At 43.9% G+C, this 14,964-nt stretch overlaps 1 protein-coding gene across 2 annotated transcripts in view; it reads left to right on the forward strand.

Moving 5' to 3' along the window:
- MSRA (methionine sulfoxide reductase A) overlaps nt 1–14,964 on the forward strand; it is a 239,439-nt gene that overhangs the window by 136,762 nt on the left and 87,713 nt on the right. For both annotated transcript variants that reach the window (XM_054629434.2, XM_054629435.2), the window contains exon 4: nt 5,949–6,053. In XM_054629434.2, the coding sequence (XP_054485409.2) occupies nt 5,949–6,053 (105 nt within the window). The remainder of the gene's footprint in view (nt 1–5,948; nt 6,054–14,964) is intronic.

The raw sequence follows: 14,964 nt of genomic DNA on the forward strand, positions 1-14,964 counted from the left end.
ATGATCAAAGAACCCAAAATTCTGCTGATGACACCAACCCTGGAGCCACTTGTTGATAATGTGGGCTCTGCTATTCCTTTCATCATTTTTCTCTACCACCAAAGGGCCTCAGCAGAACACTACCTGTGCTCCTGCCCTATCGATAACTTGGCCCAGTGCCCTAAAGTCCCTTTTAATTGCCCTGATGCTCCTCTTTTCAATCTCATCACTGCCAGCCTGGAGTATCAGCAGTGGGTAATAATCAGAGGGCTGAATCAGCCCAGACTGTTCCTCAGTGATATTATGGGCCCCAGGGAGGCAGCAGAACTCCCTGTGGGATGGGTCTGTGTTGACATATGGGGCCCTCTGTTCCCCTCAGAATGGAATCACCCACCACAACTACTCTTCTTTCCTTTTTGATGTCAGAAGTGGTGATCTGACAGATGAATCCTAATTGGGAGGCTCACTGGGCAGATGATTTTCTTCTACATCATCTGGCTAACCCTCCCCATCCAGGGCCTCATACCTATTCTGAAGTGGCTCCTGGGAAGGTGATGGAGGTCAGGAGGAATTTTTGTCACCTCCTGGAGTAGGGACCATTTTCACTCCCCTTCATCCACCAGGTGTGTCCTCCTGTGGGAGGCATGGGAGTTCTCTGACTCCTGGTGGGCCTCCCTCAAGGATGGAAGGGTGGAACTTCACCAATCTGTTTCCCCTCCACTTTCCCTAATACTCCTTAGCCTGGTTCTCCTCTTTTCAATCTCATCGCTGCCAGCCTGGAGTATCAGCAGTGGGTAATAATCAGAGGGCTGAATCAGCCCAGGTTGTTCCTCAGTGATATTCTGTACCTGGGCCCCAGGGAGGCAGCAGAACTCCCTGTGGGATGGGTCTGGTTGACATATGGGGCCCTCTGTTCCCCTCAGAAAGGAGTCACCCACCACAACTACCCTTCTTTCCTTTTTGATGTCAGAGGTGGTGACCTGTCTGACAGATGAATCCTAATTGGGAGGCTAATTATCTTACTAATTTTCTTCTACATCCTCTGGCTGACCTTCCTCACCCAGGGCCTCATACTTACTCTGAAGTGGCTCCTGGGAAGGTGATGGAGGTCAGGAGGAATTTTTGTCACCTCCTGGAGTAGGGACCCATTTCCACTCCCCTTCATCCACCACGTGTGTCCTCCTGTTGATGGTGGGAGGAGTGGGACCCCTCTGCCTCCTGGTGGGCCTCCCTCAAGGATGGAAGAGCAGAACCCCATCAATCTGTTTCCCTTTCACTTTCCCCGATACTCCTTTCTACTTCCTCCCTAAGCTCGGCCACCAGTGGAAGGAGATGGTTCACCTGTTTACACCATAGGCAGGCATCTTCTGGAACACCCCCTGGTACCACTGATAAACTCAAACACTCGGCACCAGAAGGGGTCTGGACAGACACATCCTTTCTGGAGGGTTCTATTTGGCTACATACACTTCCACTAACTGAAGTTTTTGACTGTGTAAAAACCATTACTAACAAAAACACCCAAGAAACCAAAAAAAACCCCAAAACCAACCAAAAAAACACATTAGCAGGAGGAAATCTGCAACCCTGCCTGTGCAAATTGCTGTGCCATGCCCACAGGGATGTGCCACACCCCTTTTACTGCTCAAATTGCTTTGCCACGCCCACAGAGATGTGCCACACCCCTGTTTGCTGTACAAACTGTCGTGCCACACCCACAGAGAAGTGCCACACCCCTGTTCGCTGCTCAAATTGCTGTGCCACGCCCACAGAGATGTGCCACGCCCCTGTTTGCCATGCAAACTTCCATGCCACGCTGTCCTGGTTTAGGTCAAATTTGGGAGAAAACCTCCAAAAGGGGGGCCCCTCCAGAAAGCAAACGCACACAGCCCCTCCTCCCAAATCAAGGAAGGATTCCTTGGTGTCATGGTTTAACACTGGCACAATGCCAGTGCCCCCATGAAGATACCTTCTCCCTGGTTTCTGCTGTGAGATGTGACCAGGAATAAGCAAAGCAGGCTCCTACTTAGGGAAAAAAGAACCAGAACTTTATTAACTACTCTACAACTACAGATAAAATGAAACACACACACAGGGAAAATGAAAACCTCACAAATGCATTTCCTCCTCCCCCCACCAAATTTCCAACACAATACATTTGTTTCTCAAATCACCAACTCTCGGTCCAGCACCACCCTTCAAACAATCAATCCTCAGTTCATCAAGAGGAGAGGAGTCCTTCTTGTGCCATGGGCTTCCCCTGGAAACACAGTCGAAGCCTCATGTGTTCCTGTGTCACTTGTGGCACCGCCCGGAGTACATCTGCCGTCGTGACTTCTTCCTTTTCATGTCCAGTGCTCTCACCACTGAACATGGACCAGAGCTGCTTCTAGGGTTGTCTTTTAAGGATGCTCTGTCCCGATCCAAAAAAGGCACAGTCTCTCCTTTGGGACACCTGTCCCCACAATCTCTCCTTTGGGACACCTGTCCCCCCCATATTTTTTCACCCCCTGGGGCCGAGGGGCATCAACACTGAACCCTCTTGGTTCTGAGGCCGTTGCCTCCCCCTAGAATGCAGTCTCTGTGTCACAAGGAACTTGGGTCTGTCCATCTCTCTTTTGGGACACCTGTCCCCACAATCTCTCCTTTGGGACACCTGTCCCCCCCATATTTTTCACCCCCTGGGGCCGAGGGGCATCGACACTGAACCCTCTTGGTTCTGAGGCCGTCATCTCTCTTCTGGGACACCTGTCCCCACAATCTCTCCTTTGGGACAGCTGTCCCCCCCATATTTTTCACCCCCTGGGGCCGAGGGGCATCAACACTGAACCCTCTTGGTTCTGTCCATGGCTATACAAAAAGAGTCCAGCAAAAGCTACTCCATCATCTCTTCCCACTAGGATTCTTCTCTACTCTTCTACTATCTCTCGCTTGCCCAGACCTCTCTCACACTGGCCCATTTTCTTCCTCATCTTCCACTCTATCTTCTAGGAAAGGTCAATGTTCTGTAAAGTTCTCATTTTCCAAAAAGGGGTTAAAAGCTCCTACAAGCGGCCGGCTGAACCCCCCCTCTTCTCCGTCCCAGCCGTGCTGCCGGCACAGGCCCATGTTTATCAAGCTTCAAGGTTACAGTCTCAGGCAGCGGCTCTCTCTCTGTGTCTCTCGGGGGGGCTGCCCGATGGCTCCCGGTGTCTCTCTCTCTCTTTCTCTCCTCCACCCTTCCACCCCCGGGGCTCAGGCCTACCTCTCCCGGCCACATGGCTTTTCCCCTCCCCCTGCCCAGCCAGCAGCTGGGCCGGGGGAGAGACCCAAACTCTTTCCCGCCGGAAACCCAAGAGGGCCCTCCCAGGGGAGAGCTCTGCTTTTAACCCCGTGTTCTCAGAGGCGTGTCCATGTCCCAATGGCCAGGTTAAATGCCAATATTAAAGTCTGAATATCCATTGGCCAAAAACACAGCATCCCAAAAAACACATTTCCTGTCAAACCACCACACTTGGAGGGAAGTGGAAAGAACCTGTTTATTTAACAGGCACAGCACCCCCCAGCACACAAATGAACAATACCGGATGGCACCACTCTGTCAGCGCTCTGACAAAGATGACCAATCCAGAAAGTCTCTCCTGGGGGTGGTCACTCTGTTATCAGTCCCTCTGGCGCTGGGGCAGCTGCTGCAGCCACAAGGTGCAAACTCTGAGTGTTTCCCAGGTCCCAGTCTGGAGCAGGTTTGAGTGGTTCCAAAAAAGGGAAAGGAAAAACAGTCCAGGGAAAAATTCGGCCTGCTTAGCTAAACTAACTAATGAGCAGAAGGAAAAAGAGCAAAGCAGAAGCAAGAGCAGAGCAAAAAGCCAAGCAAAAAGCAAAAGCAGCACCCATGTACTGCCCCATCTGTGTGTCCCACCAGCCGTGGGGGAGTGGCTGATAACAAAACCAAAACAAAACTTTCGCTCTTCAGAGCCAGTCTTGAAGGCACAGAACATAATATCCAGTATAAACAGAACACACAAATGGGGACACAAGCATCATAACATCACCCTAGGACACGTGCCCACCGAGATGTGCCATGCCCGCCCTGCGCCTGTGTGACTGATGAGAACCGTGTTGGTTTGGGTGAGCTGGACACACCACTGGTCATGGTCTCTCCTTTGTCTCCTCAAGCTGCAGCAAAAGTCCCAATTTGGGCACCACCAAATTCATTATTTTTGCTCATCAATGGCATTAAACCACGAAATCTGGAATAAATTCCATCCCTGACCTAAGCTGGCCGTCAGTTCTTGTTGAAGACTATTTCACTTCGTTGTTGAGCCAATTATCTCTAACTTGTGTTTTTATTCTGCTGAATGGGTGATCCTTCCTGCTTCCCACCATCTGAATTTGGCTTCAGGTTATGAGATGCTTCCCTGGACTGTAAAAGGCAGAGAGGAATTGGGTCACAGCTGGGGACATCCTGCAGGACAGGGGGAGCTGGCTTCACTCCAGCTCCCAGGAAACCTGGATATTCTCTTTTCATCTCACTGAGCAGATCTTTGCTAGGTTGAGATAGGGAGCAATTTGATTTTATCAGATCTAGACTACAGATATCTCAGATGTGTCCTCCTTTGCTCCTCTGCATTCCAGACTAAATTTAATCCCAGTCTTTCAAATCCCTTTTATCAGCTCTCTGTGCCTTGTTTAGGTTTTGTTTCAGGTGCCCTGTTAACTGATAAAATGCTGTCACACTTTGCCCCATCATGGCTCTTTAGTATTTCCCAGCATCCTTTTTATTTCTCTCCATTTTTTTAAAATTCAAATTTCTCCTCATGCCTCTACTGAACCCTCCTCAGTTACTCTCAAAATCTGATTTTTCTTGTTTGGTGACAGCTCATTCAGGAGCCAGCACTGGGCCAGATTCACCCTCTGTGGAATTCTCTGATTCTGTTGAAATCAGTGGAATAAATCTGGGGTGTGTGCTGCTGTAAATTAAATAAAAACCTCCCTAATGTGGTCAAGGAGCTCAATAGGTCCCCACCAAAAGGCAGATCCAGTTTATTCTTTTGATATTTACTTTTTATGATTTAATTGAAGGATGGGATTTTTTTCCCCCATTCATGAATGTATAATTTTAAAATTATAAAATATAAAACATATATAAAACATAAAATGCACTTTGTGCGGTGGACTCTCACCTGAGAAGTCTGAGCACTCATCAATATCACTAGTAATTAAAATTTAAATGAATTATGTGGCCAGATCCTTCAGAAGTTGGATCTTTCAATAAAATTGAGTCATAATTCAGAAATGAAAAAAAAATTGTCCAAAGTGTAACTGAAAAATAGGAATAATATTTTTGTAAGTGCTGTAACATCTGCTAATCTTCCTTGTATTTCTGCTGTCATAAAATTTGAAGTTCAGCCAGGCTTTCTTTGACACTTTTGAGCCTGTTGGATATTGTGAAACAGTTTGGAATAATCTGTATGATTGTGTATAAACACACCCTTGACATCTGTTTTTATCATCATCAATATTATTGATATTTTATAGTAATGATAATTATTTAATAATCAATTATCCATATCTCCACAGAAACAAAATCCAGTCAAGACAGCTTAGACATAGAAATCTTCATATTTTAATGCTCTATTTGGAATATTTCAAATATTTTGCTGGTTTTCAGTTATATATTTGTTAGAATTTTTAATTTTTTCTCCTTTAAGCTAACAAACTGCTGTAATAACATCACTGTTTTCTCTCTTTGTCTCTCTTCACAGTTTATTTCAAGATGGTCCTGTCTGAACAAACAGATTTAGTAGAGTTGACATAAATATAAAACATTGTGCAAAAAAGCTCAGGTATGAATGGTGCTAAATCCAAGTATTTTTTAGGAAAACATGAAACAAAACCAAAGGACTGTGCTTGGAATCGCAGAGACAAAACCCTGAGTGTGCCCTGGCTAATTGTCACTGCTAAAATCTGATTTTATTTTGAATTTGCAGGCAGAACTGGGCACACTGAGGCCGTCCGGGTGGTGTTTGAGCCACAAAACATCAGCTTTGAGCAACTGCTCAAGGTCTTCTGGGAGAATCATGACCCGACACAAGGTAGAGTGATGAGCGAGCCAGTATTTAATTATCTTACTAATTACAGCTGGGATAATTAGTGTTTGAGCTGCATGGAAGAGATGAACCTTGAAATCACACTGGAGCTCAGGAATATGATTGCAGACATTTATTGACAGAGAAAGAGAGGGAGAGGGAGAATGGGAGCACAGAAGCTCCGAGTGCCCCTCCTCCCTTACAGCTGCCTGGGCTGGGAAAATTCCCACAGAGTGGCACGGCAGACAATGGAAAATTCTCTTCAACTTTGATTATGACAATTTATTCTGTAATTTCTTTTGTCTCTTCAATTAGAGTGTATTTCTTTGCATCTTCAAAATTTCTATTATTCAATTTTATTTTACATTACCTTACTTTTAAAATTTTATTTTATTTTGCTTCATTTTATTTTATTTTATTTTGTTTTTAAAATTTTATTTTACCTTATTTTATTTTTTAATTTTATTAAATTTTTAAAAAAATTATTTTGCTTTATTTTATTTCATTTTTAAATTTTATTTTATTTTTTAATTTTTACTTTATTTTATTTTAATTTATTTTAAAATTTTTATTTTATTTCATTTTATTTTATTTTATTTTATTTTATTTTAAAATTTTATTTCTTTTATTTCTTTTCTTTTCTTTTACTTTATTTTATTTCGACCCAGGCCCTTTATCCTTCATCACAACTTGGGATTTTACATTTTTCACCAGTACTGACTATATTTTGTGAGTAGAAGAAGGGGAGCAAAAAGGAGTTAGAGATGTGCAGAAACACCAGTGGATCATTCTACCTATCTGCCTTATCCAAACCTTTGGATTTAATTTATCCTTCTTGGCAGAGGTTTTGTGCTGACACGACCCACATCTGTGCAAACAGAAATGGGAAACTGTGTGCAGAAAACATTTTGCATGTTTATAGAGTTCCAATAAACCTCACCCCTTCTCCCATCTCCCAGAAATGCTGCACACAAGTAACTCATTTCAATATTTGAACAGCCATCGTAATTATGCCACTTGTTACCGCATCTGGGAACAAAAAAATTGCAGATGATACCTCCAAAATGTGATGCCATCCCAGGAAAGAGAAACTCAAAGAGGGATCCAGGGACTATTGTGCATTAAGTGTCTTCCACTGAGCCCAAAGTGGTTATTGCAACTTCTGCCTGTATGGAAAGGGCTTGAGTCAGGAATTTTCTGTCTGCAGGGCCAGGAAATCAGAACATTTCGTGCAGTTCCTCTATTGCCATCCCAAGGATCTATGGAAAGATTGCTGGGGATTTGAAGAGGGGCAATAAAAGGATATAGAGCCCGGAAAACTGCCCCAGTGCTGGGAATAGACACATGAAAGAGGGAGAGCACCATGCCATGTGGGGGTGGGTTGGATATCAGGAAAATGTTCTTATTTTAGAGGTTGGTTGGGCACTGGAACAGCTCTCCAGGGAGTGGTCACGGACCTGGGACTGCCAGAGCTCCAGGAGCATTTGGACAACGCTCTCAGGGGCAGTGTGGGATTGTTGGGGTGTCCTGGGAGACCCCAAGGAATTGGATCAATGATCCTGGTGGGTCTCTTCCAATTCAGGATATTCTGTGATTGCATGATCAAGTCATCCTTGCAGGCACCTTGTGACAGGTTGAGCACCTGACCCCGATAAACCAGAACAAGCTGCAGTAGCTGGGAGCTGAAGTTTGGAAAGCTCCACTGTGGAATGAAGCAGCTTTAATTACACCCTCAGTGTAATTAAACACTGGAGTCTTTTTCCATCACCATCCTTTTGAGTCTTTCAGATGAGATAATCCATCATTTTAAAAGAGGGGCTTGATTCCAGTCAGGAGAAGGCATCCTGTGAATCTGTTGAATGCAGTGGCCCATGATGATGATTGATGAGCCTCCCTTTCCAACCCCCTCCTTTAGAGCTGTCTTCAGGATAATTCATCTGAACAATTCCTGAAAAACAAGGAGCTTGGCCTTGAGAAAGATCCCTCCCTATGGCAGGGGGTTGGAACGAGGTGATCTTTAAGGTCTCTTCCAAACCATTCCAGGATTGTGTGATTCTAAGACAATCTCCACCCTCAAATCACACTGATGGGCCCTCCTGGCTTTCTTGTAGAGTTTATGAAAGAGCTGCTCTTCCTGACCTACCAGTTTCTGGTTTTAGATCATTTTCTTTCTCTTTTTTTCCAATCAGAAATTGGCCATCAGCAGAGGGTGGCTGCTTTCTTTCAGCCTGGAGAAGAGAATCTTCAGGGCGAAATCATTGAGGCCTTCCAGTACCCACAGGGAGCCTACAGGAAAGATAGAGAGCAATATTTACAAGGGCCTGGAGTGACAGGAAAAGAAGAATGGCTGCAAACTGAAAGGGAGTCGGTTTAGATGAAATATTGGCAAGGAATTATTGGCTGTGAGGATGGTGAGGCCCTGGCAGGGTGTCCAGAGAAGCTGTGGCTGCCTCTGGATCCCTGGAAGTGTCCAAGGCCAGGTTGGACAGGGCTTGGAGCAAGCTGGGATAGCGGAAGGCGTCCCTGCCCATGGCAGGGGGTGGAGTGTGATGGTTTTTAAGATCCCTTCCAACCCAAACCATTCTGGGTTTCCATGACTCTTCTGGGCTGGTTGTTTTGATACATCAGGACAATTGGTCCATGTGTCTTACTCATGCTTGGATTCGTCCTGATTGCCAGAGCTGGGAACTGATGGTCAGGAATTTATGATTACTCATCTTCCAGGTATGAGGAATGGATTTCTGCTGAAATAATTTGGACAGCACCCACCTAGTCAATATTTTGCCATGTCTGTGGTCTTGACTTTGGAAGTGGTTGGGCTCAGCCTGTGGCCTGCTGAGAGCAGGGAAGTGCCTGAAGGACTTCAGGGTTTTAGGATGACTGAAGTTCATTATCTGGGCACACTGCTATGTGGATGAAGTGTAGCAGTTGTGCTAACAGGTCAGATAAACTCATCAGCTGAATTTATGATTCTTTCTGGCTCTAAACCAAAGTAAAATCATGACATTATGTCTTTATATCCTCACACAACTGATGTTCAGCACCGTTCCAGTCTGTGCTTTCAGAAGAAGGCTCCATGTGGCAGATGTGTGATTCACTCTTGGATTTCTGGCAGCTGGGAAGCATCACCTAATTAGCCCAGGCAGGAGGCTGTGCTAATGTGGCTGAATTCCTTCTGGGAGTGAGCTCCTGTCTCCATGTGACACCCAGCCCTGGAGATACCCAAGTCCTTCACAAGTGTCTCAGGCATCTGTGTGGCACGGCAGTGCTTAGTGGAAACACTCCCAAACCTTCATCTAAGCTTGGAGCAACAGAATTTCCACGTGGTTCTTCCATAATAATTTGCCAAAAGTGAGACCAGCACTTTACCCCTGGAAAAGATGGAATTGTTCTCAGAAGATATTGCACGCCCCTGCCTTGCACAGGTTGCTTTACCTGGGTATTTTTGTGGTTCCTTAATGCTGCACCAGGAAAAGTTGGACACCAGGAGGAATTTCTTCATGGAAGGGGCTGTCAAACTTCAGAAGGGGCTGTCCCCTTCCTGTTGGAGTCCCCATCCCTGGAAGTCCCCAAGGAACATTGAAACTGGATGTGGCACTCAGTGCTCTAGGCTGGTGACAAGGTGGAGATTGGATTTAATCTTGGAAGTCTTGAAGGTCTTTTTCAACCGAAATGATTCTGTGATTCTGTGATATTGTTGGTCTAATCTCAGTCCAAGAATTTTGCAAAGCTCTTCTTGCCTCATTCATATTTCTTGATTTGAGAAAAACCTGAACCACAAGGTCCCAATGTCAAATTTCTGTTTTGTAAGGTGGGGGGGGGGTAGAAGGCCTCTAAGTTGGGATTGTTTCTTTGCCTTGATTTGTTCCTATTCCCTATTTTTAGATGGCTGTGGGAAATGTGGCTTTATGTAGAGATACTGTAAGCGAGAGTTCCCTCTCTGACCTGCAATGTTTTTCTCCTTTGTGGTTGAGCTGTGTGCACACAATGAGTTTTATTCAGGCAGCCTTGTGGGAATGCAGGACTCAGTTTGCCAATGAGAAGATTTTGACTAAGAAGGTAAATAAATGAGAAGATTTCTTATTAATAAAATTCAGCACAATCTTTGGGTGAATCCAGTGTCTCATGCAGCAAGTGCTGAACTTCTTGAGTACAGCTCTCATTCAAAAATACAGAAGCTCAGTGTGTTTTATCTCCATTTCACCTCTTCTACCCCCAGCACAGATAATGGACTTGTCTCATTGTTCTGATGTCAATAAACATCAAATGTGTACATTCTGTGGCAGATTAAGATCTTTCAGTATTGTTTTAGTCGGTACCAAGTTGTTGAAGAGTACAGACTGCCAGTCCCATCATTCATCATTGTACGAGTGTATTAATATTCAAAAACTCCTGCTTTCCAAGCAGTTGTCCTTTAGAAGAGACTGACACCTCACTGGGATTCAAATTGTCCCTGGGAAGGAGCCTGGCTCTTGTTTAGGGGAGCTCTGGAGTGCACAGAAGTCAATTGAAAAGCAAGAACCTTTGATCAAATCAAACAGTTGAAAGAGATCCTCCCCAATGAGCATCTCCAAAGTGTGGGGCCCTGACAAAGTCCTCCTGACTGTTAATTTAGGCTCTGTTTTATAATTCATTAGAATTGGGAGACTGAAAAAGCAACAAACAACCCCCTGACTTCTGCCAAGTGGCATATGGCTGTCATCTCTGCTCAGCCTCCAGTGCCCTGCTCAGCATTCCTGCTCTCCCAGGGATGAGCTGATCTATAAGAGGATTGCTCTGGATGGCTCTGTAAGGGCTCGAGATGTTGTTTCTTTGTCATTGATACACAAAAGGGGGATGAATGGGATATGCAAAAAGTACTACCAAAAAATCTTTGTAGATAATCTTATTTTTTAATGTTTGCAGAGGTGTTGGGCAAAGTCTGTATTGCCTGTTTTTTTAATGGGGCCATCCTCAGAGCTTTCCAGATTTTTTTAGACTGCGAGCCTGACTGTCTTCTTAAAGTTGCACCCTGACCATGGTCCTGCTGGCACCTCCTTGTTGCCTATACAGAGGGACTTGGACTTTCAGCCCATCAGTTTTGTGCCCCTTCTGTAGTATCACAATTTCTGTAAAGTAATATTTGACTTCCCTGTTAGGGAAAAGGGTGATTTTCTCCTCTCTCCCCGACCTTTCAGCCAGATACAAGCTCTTTGTTTGTGTTGACTCTGGCAATCACAAAGTTCTCTGCTCAGGCTGAAAATTAACCCTGCATGAATGGAAGTGAAACGTGGTTTCCAGCCAGGATTTAAATTGCCAGGAGCAGGGATGCTGGTGGGATCAACCCTCCTGGCATCAGCACTGACCTGCAGTGCCTGAGCCAATTCCAAACCCTGCTGCTGTGCTCCTGGTTGGGGAGGAATGTGTCATGTTGGATCAGATCAGGAAGTTTGGCTGCTCTTTGTGGGGTGTCAAAAACTATTTCTCCAGACCTTTGGAAAAATCAATCTGATACCAGAGAAGAGTGGCGTGGTGCAAATGTGAGTCCTGTAAAGGGCTTTAATCTTGAAGTTCTTCTGACCTGTGTGTGGGTGAAGTCCTTTATCTGTCAGGGATTTCAGCCAGCTCAAGGTGACTTTAAAGAAAGGCTCCTTCTTGCTTTCATGGTCTGTACAAAAGTCAAGCAGACAACAAAACTAATTTATTTTAAGAGCAGCCTGGTCTAGTGGAAAGTGTCCCAGTCCATGGCAGGAGATAGAACAAGATAATCTTTAAGGTCCTGTTGAACCCAAACCATTCTGTGATGCTGTGAAAACGTGTTTGGGAGAAATGAAAAATCCACTTGCCTCCTTCAGCCCTGTTCTTTCCTGAGCACAGTCCAAATCAGATGTTTGTTTGGGTAGTTCTGCTCCCCACATTCCTCAAAAGTTCCCAATCATTCCCAGCCCACAGGAAACAACTCAGGTACGGCTACAATTCCTTGTGCTGAGTGCCTGTTGTCCACAAATCCCATCATTTTTCATTCCTTCTGCCTTTCTGTTTGGATTTTTGAGTTAGTGGCAGAGAGGAAGCCAGCACTCCACAGTTTTGTCACTGACCACAGGGTGAAGGACAAACCTGTGGCCACTGCTGCTCAGGGGCTGCTGGAATTTCCACTCCAGCCTTGTGGATCCTTTGTGAACACCCAGAGAACCAAAGTCATTGTAGGGCATCTCATTCCCCCCTTTCCTGTCAGGGACAGGCCCTTATCTTGCCTGTGTTTGTGCAGGAAATGTAAGCAGGGCTGATGTTTTTCCAGCAGTTGAGGACCATCTGTCCTACAACAAACTCATCACCTGCCAGACTTGTTCAGAACATCTCTCAGTCCATATGTCTTGTGTATCCATGATAAAGAAGAAATGTAGGAGCCATTTCTCCTCCCTGTGACCTTCCAAACACGCTGGCATTTAGCCTTGGTGCTGATACAGGAGTTCTCCAGATTAATATCTGCTTTTTGTTGTGCTGACCCAGTTTGCTTGCAGAGGGGATATTTATTTCTCCCCAGCTTTGAAGGCCTGTACTTTTTTTAGACATTGCATAAGGAATCTATCATCTGCAAATAATTAAAATTAGACACTAGAAATGACATTGTGTTGCTAATGAGCAGATGTGTCTACTTATACCAGTGGAAGAACAGCTGTACACATAAAAAACGCTGCAGCCACCCTAAACCAACATTTGGTATTCTGCTACAGGCCTGGAACTCCTTTTGGAGATTAAAGGGAAAAAAATAATCACTCCCTGTAAAATGTAACCATTTTTATGTTTTGCCTTTACATTTTTGTAACTCGCTTCCCTTTATAATTTGAGTGAGATTTGTGAGTCTCAGATTAAAGCACCTTTGTCATATATTTCAAACGTTATAAAGAGCCTTGATGGTCTCAGCATTATTACAAGGTGTAACAAAAACCAGTAGAAATACAAAACCTATTGTCACCAGGCATATTTAATATATTCAAAATAGAATTACTAGCCCCTCAGGGAGCCATTCTTGGTCCAATACTCCTCAATATTTTCATTAATGACTTGGAGGATACAGTGAAGAGGATGCTAATTAAATCAGTGGTACAGACATTGCTGGGAGGCTCTTGAAGGAAGTGAATAAAGCACAGCCCTGTGTTGATAAATTAACAAAAGCCATGGAAATCGATGTGCCAGGACACAATAAAGATAAATGTGAGGTGGTTCCTGCAGGGATGGACACTCAAGAGTGGAACTGGGCTGTTTGATAGGAGTCTTTCTGTTGTCTTCTTCTAATTCCTTGCTCTTTCCAATGAAATCCCAGTGGTGGGACAGTTGATTGATGGTGATTCATCCCACCAACTATGAATTTAATCCCCTGCCCAAAACCACCTCCAAAATACCTGTGGTCTGTGGTTTTTTTTTTAAAGTAGCAAAAAGTCTTTGCCAGAGTTGTACTTTGGGAATGCAGCTTCATCTCCTTCCTGAACTGAAATCTTGTGTTTTGTTGTTTCCACTCTTTGTGTTTCTCCAGGAGTAAACAGGCATTAAAAATAAATTGGTGTTATTAGGCTGCTTTGCATCCCCAGGAATTTCAGCTGCTGTGCCCTAATTTGCACGTTAGACTCTTCTTATCCATATAAATTAGAATAGACTTTTCCTGACCTATATTTGCAGTTTAGGAGATGATGTTTTCCCTGCATCTTTCTTAATAAGGGGATTATTAAGGAGAGCAGTGGTTTGCTGAGGTGGGCTGAACACTTTGCATTTTGAAGTGAGTGCTGCTGAATCAATTCTGGCTCAAGGGCAAAAGTCCTTCTGGGCTCTGAAATCCTTGTTCAACTGCTTTTAGGTTCTTTATTTTATACCTGACAAGGATATATGGACCATTCCCCCAGAACTACTGAAAATTAAAACTCTGACACTGTGGGAAACATGAATCCACCTGAGGGAGGTGAGGTTTATTTTATACTGGATATATATATATATATATATATATATATATATATATATATATTTATATATTTATATATAAAATAAAATATCATATGGGTCCCTTCCAACTTAGAATATTCTGTGACTCTGTGATATAAGAATGAGACAATCTTTAAAGGTCCTTTCCAACCCAAACCATTCCATGATGCCGTGGTTCTATCCATGAAGCCAAGGGGTATGTAGTGGGAATAACAGCATCTAAATTTTCATGTGTTTGTAGAATTAGGAGAGGGCAACCTTAGAAAGTCTTTTTCTGCAGATTTTTTTGATGGATTGTTCCTAATCCTTAGGCAAGGAAAACAATAGATGATGTCAAAACAAAGAGATACCAAACATTGTTTTATTCTTCAAATAATAGTGAATTTACTGTACTTGGGTCTGGAAATCTGAGGCACTGAAGCGTGGCATCATTAATCATAGTTTATGGTGATTATTAGTAGGCTTTTAATCTTTGTTTTCGTGTATAATTAGGTACAAGAGGTCAAAGCTGACTCTCTTCTGAACAACAATATTTTCAATGAATGACTGTTTTTCTCTGCCTGCAATTTCCTTGTGCATATTTATAAGAGCACACTTGTCTGTGTTTTGAGAGAGCAGTGTCCCATGAGCTTATCTGCTGATAAAAGCAAATGACAACACTATTATTTTTATTATCACTAATTATTTTTATTACTATTGCAACAGCACCTGGTGGATCAGAGTGGGTTTGGATTCGTAGTGCTGGCAAATGCCTAAATTGTGGCAAGGCACTAATGAACAGCAGATAAATGAAGAGAAAGGAGAAGGCACATGGAGAAAACAACAGCAAATCTGTCTGGTTCCATAGCTGAGCCCATGTGGTAGCTAGTCTGAATCCCTGCATTTCTTAATTATATTTTTCCCCATCATCAGTTGTTGTCCAGATTTTGGTAACATCACAGCAAAGTTAAGCCCTGAAGAAAAT

This window comes from Agelaius phoeniceus, chromosome 3 (genome assembly GCF_051311805.1).
Source record: "Agelaius phoeniceus isolate bAgePho1 chromosome 3, bAgePho1.hap1, whole genome shotgun sequence".
Taxonomy (NCBI): domain Eukaryota; kingdom Metazoa; phylum Chordata; class Aves; order Passeriformes; family Icteridae; genus Agelaius; species Agelaius phoeniceus.